Source organism: Pleuronectes platessa, chromosome 10 (assembly GCF_947347685.1).
Source record: "Pleuronectes platessa chromosome 10, fPlePla1.1, whole genome shotgun sequence".
NCBI classification, from domain to species: domain Eukaryota; kingdom Metazoa; phylum Chordata; class Actinopteri; order Pleuronectiformes; family Pleuronectidae; genus Pleuronectes; species Pleuronectes platessa.
Window position 1 is genome coordinate 15,300,216 of NC_070635.1, and position 22,758 is coordinate 15,322,973.

Here is a 22,758-nt window from a genome sequence, read left to right on the forward strand (position 1 = left end):
GGGAAAACTGCTAGCCTGGCTCACTTACTGTACATAAAACCAATGACCATTTCTGTAAAAAGATCAAATGTCAGCTACCGGAAGCAGTGATGCTTACGTACACCTTGCCCTTACGTTTGAACGAGTCTCCAGCTACTTCAATTGTATTAAATTTGGCTGCAGCGCTGTTAACATAGAGAGGGAATGTTCATTTTCGGGCACCAATCCCTTTAAGAAATTTGGCAAACATACTATGAGAGATTATAGGACCTCTACCACTGTTATATCTGTGTGTTAAGCTGATACTGTGCCTAAGAGACGAATAGCTAAGCATTAAGGGATGTCTTGCACTTCCATCAGGGAGTCCCCTGTGTGGACACTTTTTACAACTGCACACTGTGGACTTGAATTGTTGCACTTGTCTTTACAACTTGTCAGATTGTTTCTTTTGTAACTTCCACTTAGAGCTGTGTCATGTGCCTTTAACATCAAAGAGCAGCTGCACACGTTCAGACACCTGCTCCTAAAGCCTTTTCCTCTCTAAAAATCATTACCGCCAAAGATTGACAGAGAGTTTAGTCAATGACCACGTGGCTCCTCTGCAGCCACAGATGACACACATGGCCCCACGAGTGTCGTCCTTATCGCGGAGGTGCACATCGAGGGGCCCCACGGGGGACTGGAGCCAAAATTACAGCTGCAGGTTGGTAGCGGAGGTTTTTACGCAGCGTCACTGGCGCGCGTTTTCACGTCGTCTCTCTCTCTCCCTCTCTCTCTCCCTCTCTCTCTCTCTGAGATGAGCCCGGGCGAGGGGAAAAGGGCTGGGACAAGAAGGAGGGATAGCTGGAGGGAGGGATGCATGAATAAGGAGGAGAAAAACACCCACTCCGGACTGATCGAATTGTATCCGGTGAGAGAGAGAGAAGGAGAGGAGGAGAGAGGGACCCTGTGGAAGCAGCAGCAGCAGCAGAAACAGAAACAGAAGCAGCAGCAGAAGCAGCAGCAGTGTTTGGTATTCACGGGATTTTCCTCTGGGGATAAGAAGACGCTTTTTGAATTGATGCCTGGAGAGGTAGGAAAGACGATTTCATCCACGGTGCGTGTGTTGGAGCGGCTCTCAGGTGCGCGGCGCGGCGCCGTCTGGTCGCAGCGAGTTCGTTTGAATGAACCTGAGAGTTTGACCCAAACGTGGCTTTTAGGAAACTGGATTGAAAATGAGTCAGTGGCACTTTGAAATCCTCCCTGTAGATGAATGTCGGCTGCGGTCAGGGAATCAAACTTGTGCAGTCTCGCCAGCAGGTGGGATAAATCGTTAAGGAATAAAACAAATGTAGATTTTAATGGGTTAAAGAAATAATGGTGTATTTGCCTTAAGCTTTATTTTGTATTTGTTAAAACACTGTTCACGTGTGCGTGCGCGTGGTACTGTGCCGACATTTATTTCATTCAAGTGTGCGTAAAACTGAATTTCACACACAGCCTGAAGGAGTGTGTATTTACACTTATTTAATGAGGGCGACGCCTTGACCCTGCTCTTCATTAACACATGTACTGTTTGTGAAGTTGCCCTTTGCACTGCAAGACTGAGAAAATCCAGCAAACTGCGGAAAGGATCAACTTTTGGATTCATGCGTTATGTTTTTTTCTTGAGGATCACAAGATCTTTCAATAACCCTCATTTGTTTAGTTCTAATGCATTTTTACTTGTATGTGCATCTGTATTGTAGGGAGACTAATTACATATTTTTAATCCCTTTCATTTCCCCTATTCATATCCTCTGAGCCTGATCCTGCTTTTAAAGTATTATGTGCTTATTAATATGCACTGCCATTTTTCTGGCCTCTTGACACCGTCTGAATCGAAAAGGAGCTGCCTGTTCTTTCAGCTCCCACCGCCGGGCTCGGCCTCCACATCAGCGGATGATTCAATTTTCAATCAACTTTTATTTGTTGCACACGCTACTTTTATTCAAAGGACTCAACAGCAAGTTGTGAGTGTGTGTGTGTGTGTGTGTTTTCTCAGGAGTGAAATGATAAGACGTCTGCTTCCTCTTCATAATGAGTAGGGGACTCGAGGAGACGGAGGACAAGAGGGTCAGGGGTGGAGGAGAGGGAGGGAATGTGGTGGAGAGGGTGCAGATGAGAAGGAGTGAGGGGTGAAAGGAGGAGATGAGGGGTCCTGTTTGCTGTTGTGGTCGGACAATGACACTCATCATGAAATGTTCCTCCTACCGTCAATCAAAATTCTACTCTTCCTGCCTGTGTCTATTGCTCCTTCTCTCCTCTCCTCTCTTCTCCTCTCCTCTCCTCTCCTCTCAAACAAAGTCCTCCACTGTTTCTCGCCCTCGGCCCGCTCTGTGTAGGCGTGAGGCTGGACAACCGCTCTGTGGTCAGTCTAGACTGTTGGGTTGCTGCTTTGTAATTGTATCAAAGTGGATATTATAGACAGGAGTAACTGATTCCAGATCAGCGCCCTGGGGCCATGTGGGCAAGGTGGGTCCCTCTCCACCCACAGAGCCTCTCTGCAGCTGGCATTCCTGGTGTTTCTGTCACTGAAGTCCTTTCTTCTCTGTTCCTCACATTTCATTTCTTTTCCTTCATTTTCTCAGCGTGCTCTCTTCTCTCTCTGCAGGTCTAGACTGCTGGTTGTGAGGATGTTGTCAGCAGGGCGGATCAGGTTGTGTTTGTGGTCTCCACTGGTGCTACTGGCCCTAGTTTCCAATTTCCCCAGTCAGGCACAGGGTCAAGGTAAGATGTTTTTTTTTTCTCCTCTTCAATCTTTTCTTTCTCCTTACTTCTTACCCTCTCATCCCACTCCCCCTTCACTCTCCCTCCTCCTCATCCACCCCATCAGACTTTATTTAGCCTCTAGGTGTTCTTCCACGTCCCACCTTGGCCATTCAGTCTCCACCCATCTGTTCCCTCCATCACCTCTCTGTCCCTCCTTCCCTCAAGCCTCACCCTCACCGACCCCCTCCATCTCCATATCCTTCTCCCTCCCCTCACCTGACCCCTCTCTCTCTCTCTCTCTCTGCCGTCCCCACATCACTCCTTCCCCTGTCTTCTCTCTTTGATGTGCAGGCAAAATCTAATCAGATCAAACCACGCTCAACGATCATATCACCTCCATATCATTATGCCATTTCACCACGGCAGCACGGCGACGCTCGGGACCCTGCCGATGCTGCCACGCTCCAGAGGGGTTTTGATAGATGTGTCGCCATGTGTTGTAGCTGTGCGCTTCAAGCTGTGATGATTCGCTGCACAATTTGCTGCACAACTTAAAACGCTCCAGTGTTCTTTTGCAATCAACCTCACATCAGCGAACCTGGTTTAATCAAACTGAGCCGAATCAAACAGTTGATTGCTGACTGTTTTGAAAAACATTATTTGGGGTCTAAGGAATCAATGTTTTTCGGAACGAGACTTGTCATCTGTTCTAATATCTTTTAATGAGTCACTTTATTGGCTTCAGGCCTAAAAAATACAAACTACCATCACATCTTTCCCTCCTCAAGGAGTTCAGGGGATTTACGTGATGGGTGTTGTATGTTATTATTTGAGATGTTTCGGTACTGATACCAGCATCGGAAAAGGCTCCCATGCTGCCAAAAATGGTAGGTCAGGCATCGGCGAGTACACAAATCTGTATCCTGATCCAATCCTGCGTATATTAGCTTCAGCCGGATAAAACTGCAATTTTATTTTCCAGGAAATCACTTTTTCTTCAAGTTGTGTTATTAGAGCAGTGGAGAAGAAATGAATTGCAGTTGTGTGTTAATTCATGCTGGAAAGTCCCACAAGTAAAAAAGGCAGCAGGCACTTCATTATATGTTTATAAACTGTGGTTATAACTTACCAGCTATTTAAGGGAATTGATTGTTGTGTAGTCCTACATTTATTTATTTGTGTTACTGTTATTATTTAACTTTTAGCCTACAGAATACCTGGATATTAACTGGATAATACAAGTTTTATTAAGTTATCCTGAGCCAGTAGAAACAACAATGATAACATTCATCACTACTGTACAGGGTTAGTAAAAACCCATTATATAAGTTAACAGGAAGGGAAGAATGGTATCTTAACATTATATATTTCAACAGAATGAATCCCAGATATGTTATCTGACTCCTATAACTGCAGTGTACTGTGTGTGTGTGTGTGTGTGTGTGTGTGTGTGTGTGAGTGTGTGTGTGTGTTGTTGACCATGAGTTCATGGTAGCGTGTGTTTGCTACTCGCAGCCTATGAAGACCAGGGGTACTTATCTGAATAGAGATCATATGAAAATGACCCAGAGGGACACTTGGACATTTAGCTGACCCTGCTTTGTGCATGAATATATGCGTGTGGGTGTGTGCATGTGTGTGTGTGCGCGCGCGTGTGTGTAGCTCACATTCCTTCCAGGGTGTGGAGTTAGAGGAGCAGCAGTGGCAGGTCTCGGTTAAAGGAACACAGAGAAATAAACAAAGATTTCCCCCCTGTCTGAAGTTGTTTAGAATCAATAACCCACACATGACAGCTGCCTGTATTGATCTGTTTTTACAACTAAATTAAAAGTTGTGAGAGTTGATTTCTGTCCTGTTAATAATTTATTTGATCAAAGTGAGGTTTTATAGGTTAGTTTTAGTTTCAGACCCATTTTACCTCAAATTATGGAGCTGCTTTCTTTTTCTTTATTGATTGCTTGGAAATGAAAATAGGGTTTTTACTATTTTCTTCTCTTCCCCCTCAACCCCTTGTGAGTTGACACTCTTAACTTTTTCCTCTTTTCTTTCCATCTACACTTTCAACCTCTTTTCGCTCTGTTCCTCTTCAGTCATCTCATCCTTTGTTTCCTTCCTTATTCTTTTCATTCCAAGAGGTTTTTATTCCAATTCTCACAAGCAGTTCTGCAGGTCGTGTTTGTCGTTGCACGCAGACAGAAAGGAGAGCAGAGACAGAAGTGTGACAGCATAAATTAGACTGGGATATGAGCCCAGTGAATCACTGCAGAACATGGAAGACCTCCCAGACACTACGGGAGCATGCCCGGCTCAATCCCCTTCATTAGGGAGCATGTGATGGCCATTCATTTTTGCCCCGTCCCGTCCCCCGTAAGCTGCAACATCTGGTCCAAGGGGGTTTGTGCTTAAGGATTAGTGTGTGTTCTACCCATGGAGGTTGTTTGTATATACAACACAAATGTCTGGATATCATCAGGAACTCCCACTACAAAAGAGTGGGCGCGTCCAGGAAGAGTTTTCCTCACTGCAGGCAAATGATCTGGACAAATGAACCATGTAGTGAGATGTTTGAAGTCGCAGAATATTTCATTCATTCTCAAGAGATTATCTTTATTTTTTATTACACATAACTTTTTTTGGTGTTAAGGATAAGCTTCTAAACACGGACGTTTTTGCTTAAGATGTGGACTTTCGTGAAACTACCAAAATCATGTGGCAGTGCATGAATTGAAATACTTTAAATTTAGTCTTTCGTATCTTTATATGCGGCACATTTACTATTCGATGTTGAAAAGGAAATGATGCTTATGTTGCGTTAAAAGGCAACATCTTTTTCTACCTTTCTTAAAGGAAGATTCATCGTATCCCATCACAAACTATAAGATCCGAAAATGCTTCAGGTTCACCGTCGCGTTCTGGCATCACGTCCTTGTCAATTTGATCTGCTCCGATAATGTTCTTCATGCAGAACCTGAGCAGTACCCAGATCAGTGTTCTGTTGTGGCTGGCTTTTCTTTCACTGGTTAGCAAATTTGGCCTTAAAAAAAGCCCTAAAGAGGGAAATGCAGATTTTGTCCTCTGCTCGGCCCTCAGAGGGTGCGTGCAGTGACCTGGGAGTTGTGTGTTGCTGTTTCCAGCGCGGCAGTGACAGAAGCAGGAGAGACGGAGGAAGTATACCAGATGGTGGATGTTTGCCGCTGTTGAATCAAAACTCTGACCTCATTGACAAGCAAAAAGAAAAACTGTCAAACTTTTTCTGTTTGCATGTTCAGCCCTTGTTCCCTGGACCAATCAGTTAGTCATTGCAAAGATGCAAAATTTGTGTGAATAGTTTTGTGTTAGTGCGTGAGTGTCTGATTGTGTGTGTCTGTCTGTGTGAGTGTGTGTGCGATTGTGTGTGCGTGTCGGTGCTTACTGTTATGGAAGTTTTCTGGAAGCTGGTGAAAGGAGAACTCAGGCAGCAGCTGATGTCTTATGCAGAAGATTTTAATGTAGACTTGATGCATCAAGGAGACCAGAGGGTGAAACAATACACAACCGCTAACAGAAGTAACATGAGTAATTGTCCCCCCCAAGTCGGAAGATGTCTCCCACAGCATCCCAGTATATCTTACTCTACTCACCCATTCCAACAGCACATCCATGAATGGCTAGAATTGCTAAATTGCATTGGGTCCTTGCGTCTTGCCACTGATGAAATACACAAAAGAGGTGAAGTGGGTGAGAGTTGAAGTAGGTGACTCTCTGTCTCAAGCATCTGAGTTAGATATGAAAGTCCCTAAGCGTAGACACTACAAGGATTGTTGGTTGGCCCTTTATCTGTAACCTGACCTGTGGTACTGCTTAAAGAGAGAATGGATTATTCGTGGAATTTGGACAGGCACTATTCTCCTGTACATATATAATGTTATATAAAATCTACATTATATATAATGGCATATACAGTAATGTGTGAGGAGGGTCAAAAATGCATCAACAGTTACCAAGTGCATCGTTACTTGTTGTAATTGATTTTGTTGAATGGCAGACATTGTAGGTGAATACCATGCTTCAGGACACATCAAACATTGAGAGGACATTTACAAAGATCTTGCACTTGTTGTGTATGTGTGTGTTTATACACGTGTGTTGGGATACCTCTGTGTGTTTGTCGGGTGTGAATGTGAGCCTTGACGACTGCCAGGTGAATTAGTATGAGTGAGTGTTGGCCAGTCATTTCAGGTTTAATGAACAGTGAGCGAAGCCAATGATGAGAAATCATTTATTTATAAAAAACAAAAGAGCGGATGAGATGGTACAACCTGTTTTGAATTTAAAAACAGCTAAATTATCCAAACCTCCAGTGCCTTCACCTCAGCCCACTGCCGCTGCTGCAGATGCTAATCCAGCTTGTCATAATCATCAGCCACTTTGGCCTAATGGAGCATTGAATCGTGGGAGATGTGTTGCGCAGGAGGCTTTCTAATTTCTCCCCTTGTTATCGTCGGAGCACATGGTTAAAGGTCTGTCATCGTAAATAAACAAATATTTACTTTAATTAATGGGAACATGGGTTAATAATGACTTTTGAAAAATAATTCTCTTGAGGGAAGAATTAATAAAGCACCACTCTGGATAAATCAGTTCACTTTGCACTCGTTTGCCAAATGACACATGGGTGTCACAGTGTGGGCAAAAGCGAGTTCCAGGTGAAACAGTTAGAGAGTCACACAGACGAGCCTGCAAGTGCAATACTTTGCAGAACCTGAAGTGACTCAGGATTGATATCATGGAACAAGGGTCTGAATTGAGTCTTATTTTTCCTCAAGAAAATCTGCCTTTAGGCTCATTTATGCTCAACAGTCAAAACGGAGCAGTACCACCAAAAATCATGGGGGGGGGGGTGGGGGGGTTGCAGTGGATTCAATAGTTAAAGGGATATGTCCATTGGCCTTAGGAAGACATTTTAACTATATCAGAAGTTTTTAAGCAAGAGGAACTACAGGCCTTTTTCTGAAGAGCTAAATCATTCCCACCTCCTCCATGTTAATTCTTGTCACAAACCTTGGACTCTGCACCGGCCTCTTGTGGAGGGGTTGCTTAACAACCCTTCCAATGCTAGTAGCCACGTGGACAGTGACGGTTACACCGTAAAGGCAGCAGAAACGAGCCCCCAGTGGATAAAAAAGTAATTTGTTTAAACTACAATTCTCACTTTGTTTAATAAAGTGAAAGAAAAACATTTTTCCGTCCACATGAACAATGAAACTGAACCTCCTTTGTGGTGGAGGTAATAATCTGAATTTCTGTTGGATCACTTTTCAATACATCTAAGTCAAACTCATCTCTGAACATTGGACAGGATACATTGAGTATATTTTATTTTGAGACTTTTTCTCCTCTCACCCACTTTTAACACGTTCCGCCGGAGAGTTACAATATGCACGGTCAACAATCTGGGTATTAATTTTAATTATGTCTTCATTTACTCCAGAGAACAGTCTAACTAACCTCCGGGCTTGTTCACAACTGCTTGTGTTTCTTGCTTTGTTGAAGTCCTGTTGCGTTTAAACAGGAGGGTCAATAATTTAGTGTTTAATTATTAATTACTTTGTCTTTAACTTGGACAGTGTAATGATATCATGAATAATAGGAGAGACAGACAACACTGAAACAACTAAATTACAGGAGTTATCCTTTAAATTCACCTTGTATTGACTAGCCAGTATATAAGCTGTGACCTAGACCTTGAAATGGTGTGTGTGTGTGTTACAATAACAGACGCTGGCAGTCGATATTTCATTCTTGTTCAATGTCAATCATCTCCTGCAGAATTAGTGGAGGATTTTATGGTGATATTTTTCTGGCTGGTAAGCATGAAAAATACGGGGATGAGGGATCATCCAGTGTGCTCAATATTCAGTGAGTCCTTAAGAGAGATTTCACACAGACACCCACACACAGACACCCACACACAACCCCCCCCCCCCCCAAACACACACACACACACACACACACACACTCACACTCACACACACAATGCAGCAGAGAGATAAGTGTTGGGAAAAAAAGGCATCGCTTACAAAGGTAAAGCGATAAAAGAGAGAACAAGGTGTTGAGCCACCAAAGGACGACGGGAGTACGGGCTGCACAGTAGAGGAGAAGATATGGGATAAAAGAACAGAAGTGGAGACAAGGGAGGAGGAGAGGGGGGGAGGGAGGAGAGAGTTTAAACCCAAGGACAAGAAGAAGAGATGTAATAAAAGAGAGGAGTGTTGCATGAGAGCGGCAGAGGAGATAAAAAAGAGCGGAGAGGTGGAACGAAAAAAAAGAGTGGATTTGGGTTAAGTGCTACCTCGATGAGCAGAGTAGTTCTTGTACAGACAAGACTCCGACCACATCAAACGACACGTGCTGCTGTGCTGAATAGGCACCACAAAAGCGCATACACACAAACACACACACACACACACACACACACTCACACTTCCCTCATCCCTCGTGTACAGTATGGCAGCTATCTTGTGGTGACAGTAGTTGTCATACATAAATCCTGAGTATTAGTGAAGCTATACTGAGTGGAGTCAGTGTTGGGTTAATCTTGAGAGAGGAGTGGGGAGTGGGGGGTGGGGATAAGGAATTAAAATGAAGGGGAAGGAAGCGAAGAGGGGACAAAGAGATGTAAGGTAAACGGAGGAGAAATGGATGGAAAGATGGGGATGACCCAAAGAAGAATAAAGCAGGTTAAAGAGAGAGAAGGAGAGAGGCCAAAAAAAGACAGAAGGCTCCGAGAAGACAAGGGACACGAAGCGGAACGGATGAAGAAAAAGTTGAATTTGAGAGATTGTTGAGCAAAGATAGAGGAAGAATAAAGAAACAGTGAGAAGGGAGGAGGAGGAGGAGCTGGATGGTGAGCCAGATCAGGACTTGGAGAGATAAAGAAGAAGAAGAGACTGAAGGGAAAGGGGATGGAGAGACGAGATGAAGTAAAGCAGAGGATTGGACAGTGAACGTCATCACTGAGGAGTTCCAGCTCACTCTCACCGCTGCTAATCCGGGGAAGAGGCATCCCCTCTCGAACCGAGATGTCAAACTGTGCCCGTATCGCTTTAACCCAGTTAATTCCTGTTCAGACTCAAATACTTTTCTGGTTCACACTCCCCCACCGAGTCAGGTCTTAGACCCCTTGAATGAAGGGTCCAGCTGCTTGAGGAGAGCAAGTATTAAATATCATTAGAGAAGGGATTTCAATAATATCCTTGTTCTCGTGGAGGATTGTGGCTCAGACTATTTACTGGAGCTTGAATTTGTTGCTATAGCAGTCCCCTCGAAAGTTCTGCCAAATGGCTGGAGCTTCATTTACTGCTTGGCAGGGAGCTTGTGCGAGGAGCTCGCTGACTCTGGCGGCGTAACTCTTTCAGATAGATGGCTCTGGGTGGTGCGTGATAGAGTATTATGCTTCATACATGGATATATACTCTGTATGTTCAGGGCAAAGTTTAAGCAATCTCCTCATGCTCTCTACAGTATTTTCCATAGAGTGTTTTACGTCTAGTGTGTTTCACAAAAGCATCTTGGCACCTTGACTCAGTGTGTGCGTGTGAAACTTTGAGCTCAGGGATGATATTAATGCCTGTATGGTGGTAAACAAGAACAGACGTGGTGGTTGGTGAAATGTAATTCATATCCAAGACCCTTGTGTTCCGTGAGCCTCCACAGCTATTGGAGCTATCATGTCCATATCCATTAATCATCGTCCCTGTCTCTGGAAAAGCCTCCAGCTCACAGACCTTGACGTGTATTTATAGAATGAAAGAGAGTCATAGTTGGCCACTCATTTTTACATCATTTTTTTATTATGGATCAGTCGATGTGTGCATGTGTGTGTGCTTGTTCATTGAAATGCAAAGCAAAGATCGAGGTACTCGGTCCAATTTCCACCCTGTTATTAGCAGCCCCGTCTGCCAACTCAATTCACATACTATCAAGCACACGCTCTGTGATACCGGAGCAATAATCTACCCGGGGTACACACGCGGCGGAAATTATTCATAGATCCGTATTGTGCAGTGTAATTAGACCGTTTCATCCTATGCATTTTGAGCATATGACATCTGGCAGGGTGTGACTACTTAAGGGAACGAGCGAGCAGGATTGGAAAACGGTGAAAGTGCTGCACAGTGTGTCTCTGCAAATCGATCAAACAGCTTCAGATGATCCAATGATGAAAACTCAGAGAAGTCGTCCTCGTTTGGAAACTTCAGACTCAATTCTGTTTTTCACTTTTGTGGCCTCTGCTATAAAACTGAAGCCAAGTCGTAAACTTGTGAGGTGATAAAATTACAACATTTTATGGATGTTTGGAAATAAAGTCATGGTCGATTTAATTAAACTGAATATTTTAGTTGTATATGAACATACTAGAGCTTTGATTATATTAAAACTAGAGGAAGTCTACATTTTATTTTATTATTCGCCTAAATCTACTTACATTTTGCGAGCTTTTGTCCCGGCTTTCTTTAAAAGAAGCTCAAACGAAATTTAACATCACCTAGTTAACACACTAGGTGAAGGATCAACTTAAAGAATAAAGTGATGGCTCCCAGTAGAGCATATGCACACAGTCCCTTTAAATTCAATAAACTCAACACAATCATAGACATCAGTTCCCAGATCTTTTTCATCCAGATCCATGAATTGTTATTTGGGAAATGGGTGAATATCTTTCAGTCTTCAAGAAAGTGAAAACAATTCCGGATCCGCCTTCTGATCTGCATCCACACCAAACTTTACAGGTTTCTTTTTTGGCCAATTTCCGATCCTTCAACTAACTTTCATGGAAATCCGTTTCGTTGTTTTGCGTAATCCTGCTGACTCACAGACAAACATCAGTGTCTGTCATTTGTGGTAATTAACCAACCGAATTTCCCATTGAGTGAGCGAGTGAAAATCCTGCAGAGTACAACTCAGGTTTGTCAACCTAATATCACTCATATTTTCTGTAGTTACTTTTCCCCTTAAGCGCCTGATGTACAGAGTCTTTACATGTCTGCACTCACCAACCTACAGAGCAGCGTCTGTGTCTGTGGACTGAACGATCTATAATGGGGGTCAGTTGCTCACGTCTGAGGTTCTTTAAAGTTTATTCTTACAGGGATTATTGTCTTTACAACGTGTATCTCATTATTCTCACTCCCTCAGCACTTAAAAGCACAGGGATTTACTCTGCTTCTCCACTTAGAGATTTCCACAAATTCTTTCTGCGGCTGAAATGCATCCGGTGGGGGAAACTAATCAGAACTTGTCAGGTTTTCTTAGAGACGCTCCATTTTTGAGACGATGGATTGAGTTCAAAATGATTATAGAGTAACTGGGATTTATTTAAAACCCATTCAGTTTACTATCTATTGCAAAGTATGAAAAAAAGCAAAATAAATCCACCAGTCGTTTGAGGTTACTTCATGGCTCCAAAGCCCGATCCCTACCGACCACGTTTAGTTTGACATACGAGTGCTGACAAGTAAAGAAGCTTTACACTGGCAGTGTCACCAGTGTCGTCTCTTATGGATGACATAATGGTGTCCACTCTCCCTCGTAGAAACTCTGTAGAAACCCAATATAATTAGTATTAGTGAACTCCTTGCAGATAAACTAACAATATAGCAGAACGGTGAAATGGTGACATGTGTCACAGACATAAAGTGTATGCTGGTGACTGTTGTTCTCATCTGAGGTGAATGTGTAGCATTCCACAATACGACATCGTGGTCTCTCTCTCTTTCTGTGTTGCCGCTATCCATCCTTTTCTTTACTTGTCTGTCTCATTGTCTGTAGATTAAAAAGTCAAATTCTCTTCTTCTTGTGTTTGTAAGAAGCCACAGACCGCATGCACAAACACACAGAGAATGGCTGCTGTCACCATTTTCTCTGACAGAAAGCTGGAAAGTACACCAAGCCTCCCGAGGACACAACTCAGCAACATTTTTTCATTCCATTGACTGTATAAATAAAGATGGACGACACGTCACCCTATCCTCCCATTATCCAGAAATGAAATTAAAATATCCTGGATACGAACGCTGCCATCTTGCACATTTTAATCCAGAGTCTGTGCAGCAGCGCCTATCAAGGTCCCACTGATACATAACCTCGACCAATCACATGTCAGGCTCAGCCGCTTATCATGACATTTCATCCTGTTTTCTATGGATAATTTATAAATTAATGAATTAATGAATTAATGAATTAATGAATTAATTAATAGAAATTGATATGCTTAGGCTTCACTTTTGAGAGCAACATTTCTTATATACAATCTATGGTTTAATATGTATGGATAAGATACACACACAGACACACACACACAGAAACACACAGGCAAAAATGACCTATCTACTCTTCACTGTTTTATTTTTTACAGAAATTGGAATCATCCTTGGATGAACCTTCTGTATTTTATGAAGAGAATTTGACTGGAAATAGTTTTACCTTAATGTTTCATTGATATGAAGCAGATTGAACATGAGCTTTGTGCCACACTGACCTGCTCTATGTGTCGCTCTCATGGTCGTTGCAACTTCAATATTGAAATTCACTCATCTCTCTCTCTGTCTTTCTGTCCCTCTAAAAATGTATGTCCTTTATAGTTGAGTTTTTGTTTCTCTGTGTTTCTGTGTTTCACATAAATACTGACAACGTGTGCTTATTGGTGGCTGGGACATTTTCAATTAAAATCATCTCCTCCTATCAGTATGTACTACACATTTATTTCAAATCATCTCCTCACTTTATTGAAGCAGATTTAAGATGTGCTTGTGTGTTTTTCAGTTCCAGCCCCGAGGAGGCTGCGCTTCAAAGTGCTGAGCTCGAGCAAACTCCTTGTTTCATGGAGGGAGCCCAAAGGAGACTTTGACAGCTATCTGTTCCTCTACAGCAGTATACCAGGTAGGAAGATACACACACACACACACACACACACACACACACACACACACACACACACACACACACACACACACGCTGAAAAGAATGGTGAGTTGGAGTAGAGTCAGTTGACTTTTTGGGGGGAAGCATCTCATTATGACCTGGGTTTTCTCTCTGTCAGGAGGGATTATGTAATTTGCTTCTTATCAAAGCTCCTGTGAAGGGATTTCGCTCTCCAGAGATACGGAGGACTCAAAGTTTGTCCTGCACCTCTGCCAAGTTGGAGACAAAGGAGTGTTTTTTGCCGTGCACCTGGAGCCTGTCAGCAGATCTGAAAATGGGTCTGACAGGAACACAGAACAGTAGGCGCTAGACACTGATTCTCGTGATAGGGTTCAAACCGGGACAGCAGCAGCAGCAACATTAGTCATTCATTCAGAATCAAACAATTATTACTGTACGACATTGTGGCCAGGACGGACACCCGGCGTCCCGCTTATATCCTGCATCTGTCAGGAGCGGATCATTGGACAGACACGGGGCATGACCTTGTCTCTCCGTGTAGTCAGTAATCACCCTAATCACCGCTGACATCTCCTTCATCATGTTATCACAGCGCACCTACTTTCACAGTCATGCATCTCCCCTTACATCGGTTCCTACCGCTGCACCGCTGCTTGCATTTGTTCCAGATTAGTGCTGCGCTGTGCTGCAGACAATTCTTTTGCTGGCGTTGTAAAAATGAATAAGTGGGACTGAATAAGCTTTCAGTAACATAAATCTCGTTTTTCCGCAAACAACCCTTTGCGACAACCGTCTGGCCTGACAATTTCTTGGTGCCTCTGACAATTGAAAAGAGAACAAAAACTATAATTTACAGCCACTTCCTCTGGATGAGGGGGTGCAGCAGTAGTTTGCTGCATGACGCTCAGCAACTGCAGCAAAAAGAAATTCCCTGCATCCTTACTGGGACACCTGCCCTGTGACCTGATGTTTAGTCAGGTCTGCCCGCTGAGTCGGAGGAAGTGGGCGACAGGCACAGTAAAGCTTGTTTTAGACGACAAAGGGTGCTGTCAGAGTGGCAGCTAACCTTTGGTTCAACATAATGTTCTTTTTCTCCGCAGAGGTTTTGTTAAAAAATAGGGATCAGCTTAAGTGCAGCGGAGTAAATTCAGTTTTTGGGTCAAAGCAGAATATGACTCAGAGTTTTTGGTTGTTCTTTTCCCGACCTGGGTCAAATTCTGGCTCATTTTCAGCTCGTATACAAGTAACCCATGTCTTATGCAGCATTAGCCTGTGTTCCTGTGTCCAGTTTGTGGGAGTGCATGCATTAATATAAAATAAATTAAAATGATTGAAGTTTTGGGGCTCCCTGCATGTGAAAAGCCTTCTCACAGACTCACTCACTACTCAAGTTCCCAGATTTGATGGCTGAGAGGCATCACGTGAGATGATTTACAATGAATGCAATTGGTCTGAGTTTCCTGGGCCGCTAAACATCAGTGCAGCACTGGCTAAAAAGCTGCACAGGTTAAAATAGAAATGCTTTTTAAAAAATTGACCAATTGACTCAATGATCGTGATACTCAATATTGGTTAAAGGTCCAGATCTGTCTGGGTGCGGTGTTATGCCAGTCTGCCAAAAAGTGATAGTTCTTCAGCAGAAAGCTGACTTTTATGAGTTGATTTACAGCCTTAAATATATATTAATCTTGTAAAAAGGACTGGACCCGCTTCAATTTAGGGAACAACTTAAAATAATAGAGTCCTAAGGATAATTGCGAGGAGATAATTGCTTTCTTTTCATTTATGACCCATCTGCAAATCATGATAATTACAGTCTCGTTTCCAAATAAAAACAGGATATAAGACCTAAAGCACCAAACACATATACACATCGGAAACAATTGCATTGCCTATAATCAAGGAAACTTAAGATCGTGACTGATTACACTCTAAACTGCCAACACTTCTTTGTGATGGTTAATTCCACAATTAAATAGTGTTACTTATCTCTGACCGCTGCACGACCACGCACCTGACCACTCCGGGGATTTCTTTGTTGATGTAAAAGGGTCTGAGCAGAGAATCGTTAACTCTTGTGAAAGTCTGGAACAAACTCTCCACACATCCTCCGGAGGTCATGGCTCAAAACGGTTGTAGTCAGCTGATGAAAACTGACATTTCAGAAGCTGTTATTCCCAAAACGGCCACAAGGAGCATAAGCTCTCCTTCCACACTCACAAACAAATGAGCTGCACCAGGGCCGATTCTAGGATCAGACTTTTAGGGGTGCCCCTGTGAGAATGTGACAGGTATAGTTCCAGCAATCTATACTGTCAGTGCCTTTCTCAAGTTCCTGACCCCACCATTCACATATACCTCCTCTCTAAGATTTTTACCTGGCAAGCAAAGCAGCAAGACGTGTTTTCCTTTGAGGACCATTCCAGCCATTTTAAAGCTCTGGAACCCGTTTTGTTGGAAGGATCTTTTTGGGGTACCAAATTGATTGTGTGGGACAGCTTTCACTGTTTTGGACCTGTGTCCTTATCCCCTAAATCACAAAAGTAATTTGGAACCCTCTCTGCTTCAGCTTGGTGGCTAGCTCCCTTTCTGTCTCTTCATTTGTCTCCCTGGTCTGTCCTCTCACTCTCTCATCTTTTATCGAAGATCTGGTTCAGGTTTACAAGATGTAAGACGTCAAGGATGAGGAGTAACGAGCTGTTTTGGTAAATGTGCATTGGACTAACTGACCAACGGGAGTTACTCCTATAACAGATGTGATATTACAGTTGAGGCAGGTTCTTCCACGTGAAAAGGATGTGTTGTGAATCACAATGACTAAGCTGATGTCATATCATTAGTTGACTCTAAAAATAGTGAAAGTAAACATGGAAAGATTGAGGAGTGTAACTGAAAATAACAGGTGGTGGACCTTGGAGGACACAAGGCCGACACTGGGAAGGATTGTAATCAGTTTGGTTTCAGAGACTTCATTATAAGTCACATTGGGTTCGTGTTTGTTTTAGATTATGATTATTTGTCTCCGGCATTTTTTGGCAGTATTTTTTGCTCTTGCCTTTAATGCATTTGGCCACGATATTGATGAACATCATGGCTCTGCTGCCTGATGGTTCTACCAGGCCTGTTCTACATCTGTGATGGAGCATTCTTGTGATGCAGGGGAAGCCATGAAATTCCTGCCAACCTTTAATTATTTACTCTGGGTTAAAACGATTCTGACAGCTTGGAAAACAAGTACAGGATCAGTTGTGTGCTGTAATCGTCCCAAAAAATCTGCCTAATTAAACTTAATATGGAGGAAGATGATGATTTTAATGAGTTTTCCACAACTGAGTCATTCTGCATGTGAGCGGTTAATCGTGGAAACAAATGTGATCAACAGTTATGTTGTTTGAGCTCAGGTCCTTCGAAACGGGAAATTTAATTTATCAGCCTCAACTACTTTTAAGGGGTAGTTGATAAAAAATATAAAAATAGGTCTCCAATCCTAAATTTGGTACCTTCCAACAGAAATGTGCTTTAAGAGGAGTTAATACTCGTTACACTTTTTAATAAACTGAATTAGTCTGTGGTGATCTTCTCAGGGGCTGGTAGGGGTATTTAAAGCTATGCTACTGTACTGTTGGTTCCAGGTTTGTAAGAATGAGCTGTGCACTTGTCATGTTGTGACAAAGTGAACGTCAGTCGTGGTATCTGACAGTGGCTTGGTTCACCTGCACACACTGAGGTTCCAGTTGGTGGTGTGAGCTCTGATTCATGCTCTTACCCCACCTGACCTGGCATCCCCTTCAGTAGGATTTATCCCCTGTCTCCCAGAAGCGGTGTTAGTCATCACCCTGCAGGGACAAACGACACACACACGCACACACACACACACACACACACACACACACAGGCACAAACACACTCACACACACACACACACACAAACACACACAAACACACTCTATTGATGTCCCGATTGATTGCTGGGTCTGAATTAAAATGTGGTGATAATGTAACTTGCTGGCCTGATGTGGATTAACTGCATAGGAAAGACACTCAATCACACGCACACACACACAAACACACACTCACACACATGACACAGAAAACGACAAATCCGAATCAATCAGAATTGTTCTTTTGTCCTTTTTTACTTTTTACTTTTTGTGAGGTTGCACCGTGTATGCCAGACAAAGACAGAAGTATAAAAGAACGACAAACAAAGAATAAAAGGTGGCGACCTTGAATGGAATGTTTTCCTGCCTCCAGAATGGAGAATGTTAATGAGTCTCCTGCTGCATTAACTTTGTTTGTGGCTCTGTCATGACAATTCTAATATATTTGGCTTCCAAGCAACTGAAAGCAGCAGCAGGATGATGAAAAACATGGCTCAAGATGTCTGCAAGTCTGACCTTTGACCCTCCTCTTCCTCTTCTTCCTCCTCTTGTCAGGTGGTCAGCAGAGGGAGATCATAGCGTCCAAGTCGGACACTAAGGTGTTGATAACAGACTACAGCTCGTCCAGAGGCTACAGTGTGAGTGTGATCGCTGTCAAAGGCAGTGAGCAGAGCACGCCTCTTCAGGGCAGACTTAAAGGTTGGTTCATGGTTTTTTCTCTCTGTATTGCTCATACACTCTGCTCTACTGTACCACACTCTATTCAACAGTGAAGTACAGCATGTACTACTCTACTCCTCAATGTTACTTGACACTTAACACTGCTACTCTATTCTCTCAAATCTCTTCTGCTTTCTCCTTGTGTCCTCTTCATTAAACGCTTCACTTCCCCCCTTCTCATCCGTTTATTTACTCTCCCTTCTCCTCAACTCCACTCCTCCTGTTTCCTCTTCTTCCCTCTCTGTCTTCTTTGAAATTTCCTTTCCTGTCCTAAACTTCCCTTTCCTATACTATCTGAAAAGTTTCTTTCCTCAGCTTTCCTAAACATTCTACAGTGTACATCTCTAACTTGTATGTTCACCTCTAACATGTTCTCATGTTTTCTCACATTTCTTTTTCTCCTCTCCTCATTTTGTTTGGTTTCCTTTCGTATCCTTTTCTTTCCATTCCTACGGAAGCGTATTGCATTCACTTGAAAAAAAATAATTTATCTTCAATCAAGTTTCAAATAAACCTGAAAACATCAGTTGAAAGTGTCGACCATCTTTCGGGGTATATGCTACAGATAGAAGATAGTTACAATTTTTGTTCCGTTGTTAGTGGCTTTATTATGGAAGATTGATGTGTAGTTCCTGTTATAAGCAGGTTGGTGGTTGGGACTCTTGTTTTGAAAGGGTCTCTAACGGAACCTTTTTAAGCGACGCTATACGTCACTATCTCGGAAAAACAGGAAAAAAAATGTTTGAAAAACAGTAAAAAAAATATTTGTTAGATAACAGAGCTTTTTTTCTTTCATTTTTTTTACCCAGAGTTTTTATTTTCTTCAAGTGAATGCAATACGCTTCCGTACTTTCCACCTCTTCTCTCAATATTTTACTCTATTATACCTTTCTAGATTGACCTACTGTAATATCTATGTGTTTATGTGAGTGCCTTCTTACATATCAAATTATGAAAGGCTTGGTGCTAACAGGACATTGATCCGTTCTATCAGCTGCAGCCCAGGGAGGTGAGAGTGACGGTGGAGACGGGACTGAGCCGCAGAGGCTGACTGAATCACTCGCTCCTCCAGATAATGCCAACGAGATCTCTGGAGGTAGGACACATGCACACAAACACTGTTTCCAGGAGAGGAAGGCCGCGCACAAATCCTGACCTCACATGAACGTATGAATAAAGTGAATTTCCTCGGAGCAGTGCCCCGGCTTAAAGAGTCCTCCAGTCAGTTGCCATAGCGATGTTTGGAGGCAGGAAATAACAGCTGTTGGTGCCGTCTCTTAACACCAGCTCCATGCATCACCAAGCCAAAACTATGAGTCTGGTGATTGTCCCTGACCAGTTGGATGTCACTGTAGAGTTAGTGTGCGACCAGTTAGCGGCTTTTAAGGCAAAAACCCAGACAGACGTGGGCCTGGTGGTCAACTCACCAACCATGTGTGAGTAAAGAAGCCAAAACTGTCTGTGGCTCAGTGGTGAATCATTCACTGTGGTGCTCTATGGAAACTCTTTACCATACTCTGTGCTGAGTGATATGAGGTGACTGTGACTAATGGTATTAGGCGATGAGTGACCCACTCTGTCTCACTTACCTATTCGTGCTCGCCTGTTAATTTGACGATTGAATTGATTTGTCAGTCATCTCTATAAAGACATTCTGATGTTAATGAATCTGGAGGTGAAGGACAAGATTTTGTTTCTAGTTTGACCAATCACATTGAGCAGGCTGTGCCCACAGGTAAAGTCCATGCTGCTGAGCTCATTGACCGAAATGCATCGGCTATCTGCTTTTTAATTAATCTGCATTCATATTGAGACAGCTATTAATAGTATAGCTGTAAGATTTTCCAAAATTCACGTGCAAACTCATTTGATATGACACAATTGGTTCAAATACATTTGAATACCTCTTCTCAGATGCTCTGGTGTCATGATGTCCACTCAGGACGGCTTTGTCTGCCAGTGTCCTCCATTTTTATAGTAAAACATATCACTGGCCCTGATAGTGATCGGCCTCTGTTGGAGACAAATCACTTCAGACTGTCTGATGTGCTTCTAGACTGTATGATTGGAATATGAACTGATCATTAAAGGGTCTAACTCCCCCCCCCACATTCACATGTTCGAATTTTGAATAAAAAGTGACAGCCCTAGTTAACAGAGAATAGCCAAAATATCGTCTGCAGCTAAAACAGCTAGACATAAATGATGGCTGTTTGTGTTTTGTTTGGAGAAACCTGCGTTTTGTCAAAATAGAGGCTGCTGCCCCTGGAGATGGTCGAGGGCTCCGAGCTCGGTTTAATACTGAAGCTGAAGTTTGTTCTTTTGTCTGGCAGCGGCCAACTTCTCGTATTTGAATGTCTGATTTTGTTTTACTTTCTATGTAATGTGAGAGAAGAAAGGAACGCATTCATTTTCATGATTGAGACTGCGCCTGCATAGAAACGGCCCTTTATCTGTTGATTTCTTTACCATGACTGTGAGTTCCGCGAGAAATCTTCGACTGCAGAGTAATTGATCATTTGTAAAGTGGTTTCCTGTGTGTGTGTGTGTGTGTGTGTGTGTGTGTATGCGTGTGTGTGTTTGGGAGACAAACGTGTACATGGCAATTTGCAGACTCAGACACGAATATTGCTTGCGACTGAATTTGAGAATCTAATTGCTGCTGTTGTGCGAGTGTGACTGTTTTTATTTAAATGTCACTTCCTGCAACATTTGTAGCAGAGCTTTGTACTCTAATGTTCAGGCAGAAGACAGAACCTTGTTACTCGCCGATTGGACGCTTCTTATTTAAGTACACTTGCTTCTGGCGGGCTTATTATTTGGTTTTAGTTGGGTGATCATTTATCATCGGGCACTAAAAGAATGTGGGGGCACAGAAATTAGCAGGAATTATTGAGTCTAGCTTTAAATATGTTGAGCCTCCGAGGAACTGCACACGTCATCATTTTTATGAACTCATATATATTATTTCAACAATATTACCTGTGATGCTTTAAGTGCAGTCATAGTTGCTGATGGAGCAAGAGAGGAACACACACACACGCACACACACACACACACGCACACACACACACAGAAAAAGAATGTGTGTGTGAGAGAGAGAGGGGAGAGCGAGGGCATCACCAAGCAATTAACCATGTTGTAAAACTTATTTATAGACACTTTGCATCCGTGCATACATAATAAAGTGGCTCTTAGGTGGAGATGAAAACGCATCGATAGTAAATCAATGCAAATTTCATTGTGAGCGCTTAAAGTGGCCTCACCACAATGAATCAGATTCACAGAAATAATTTTCAGAACCTACACAATATTTGTGTTTGTGCAGACATATAACAAAGGATGTTTAGATTCTTTATGTAATGATAATATCATAGTGTTACTCTTTTAAAAATAAAAGGTACAAAGAAAGATATAGGAATCAGTGCCTCAAACATTAGAACTTGAGCAAAAATTCAATAATAACCAACATTTTCATTAAACTATGTTTCTATGAATGAGAAAAATAAGTCATGTTATTTGACCTGAAATATGATTTTGAGAAGATTTGTTTTCAGTGACCACTAATTGATTTTGTGGTTTAGTATGTGGTGCTGTAATATCTCAGCATCATCTATTGTGTGATGAATTATTTATTTTGTATATGATTCTTTTTGTGTTATGGAAAATCTAATTTAATCTTAATTTTGTGATCTCTTCACACGTAGAGAGAAACGTGTTGTGTATGAGCAGGAGTGAGGCTGTCGTTGTTTTGGTGAAATTCACAGCTGTGCCACAAATGTGTGTCTGCTGTTCGGTGACATTCACCATTCATTGTGACTTTGATTGGTGTTCTGCCTCGTACCTGTTGGGGATTATATTAATATCCTGTTGTGCTTCAGTGGAATCCGTGAATGTGTGTGTGTGTGTGTGTGTGCAGTGTGTGCAGTATTGTGCTTTGTGTACGGTAGAGAAGATCATATCGCTCACAGTGGCTCAATAGTAGGTGCTCTTTTGTGTTGCACTGTAACATGTGGCTGCTTCTCCTTCTTCCCCCTCTTTATCATGCTCTGTGTGTTTTTATACACCACAGTGCTAATACCAGCGCTGTATGAAGTCCCCCACTGTGCATGTGTGTGTGTGGCTTTTATGTCAGGGTGGATTGTTTACAAAACCTGTGTGTGTGTGTGTGTGTGTCTGTGTGTGTTTGTGTGTGTGTGTGTGTGTGTGTGTGTGTGTGTGTGTGTGTGTGTGTGTGTGTGTGTGTGTGTGTGTGTGTGTGTGTGTGTGTGTGTGTGTGTGTGTGTGTGTGTGTGTGCAGACATCAGACAAGTCAGTTGTCTGTTTGCTTTCCCGCCAGCTGTAGGAAGCAGTTTTGATACAATGACAGATTATTGTTTGGATAGAAAACACACACATACATATGATTTTTACTTCTTTGTCATGCCAATGCATTTGGCCCATCACTTCATAAAAACACAAGACACCCATAATTTAATAATACTTACGTCTTCTTTCTATAATACATATTAAAAACGTGAGGGAA

General features: G+C 42.5%; 1 protein-coding gene across 1 annotated transcript in view; it reads left to right on the top strand.

Annotated features, from left to right (window-relative positions):
* The first annotated feature begins 806 nt into the window (after window positions 1–806).
* col14a1a (collagen, type XIV, alpha 1a) overlaps window positions 807–22,758 on the top strand; it is a 138,604-nt gene continuing 116,652 nt past the window's right edge. The window contains exons 1-5 of the mRNA XM_053432371.1: window positions 807–1,051; window positions 2,612–2,727; window positions 13,513–13,629; window positions 18,069–18,212; window positions 19,228–19,329. Of these exons, the coding sequence (XP_053288346.1) occupies window positions 2,634–2,727; window positions 13,513–13,629; window positions 18,069–18,212; window positions 19,228–19,329 (457 nt within the window). The 5' untranslated portion in view covers window positions 807–1,051; window positions 2,612–2,633. The remainder of the gene's footprint in view (window positions 1,052–2,611; window positions 2,728–13,512; window positions 13,630–18,068; window positions 18,213–19,227; window positions 19,330–22,758) is intronic.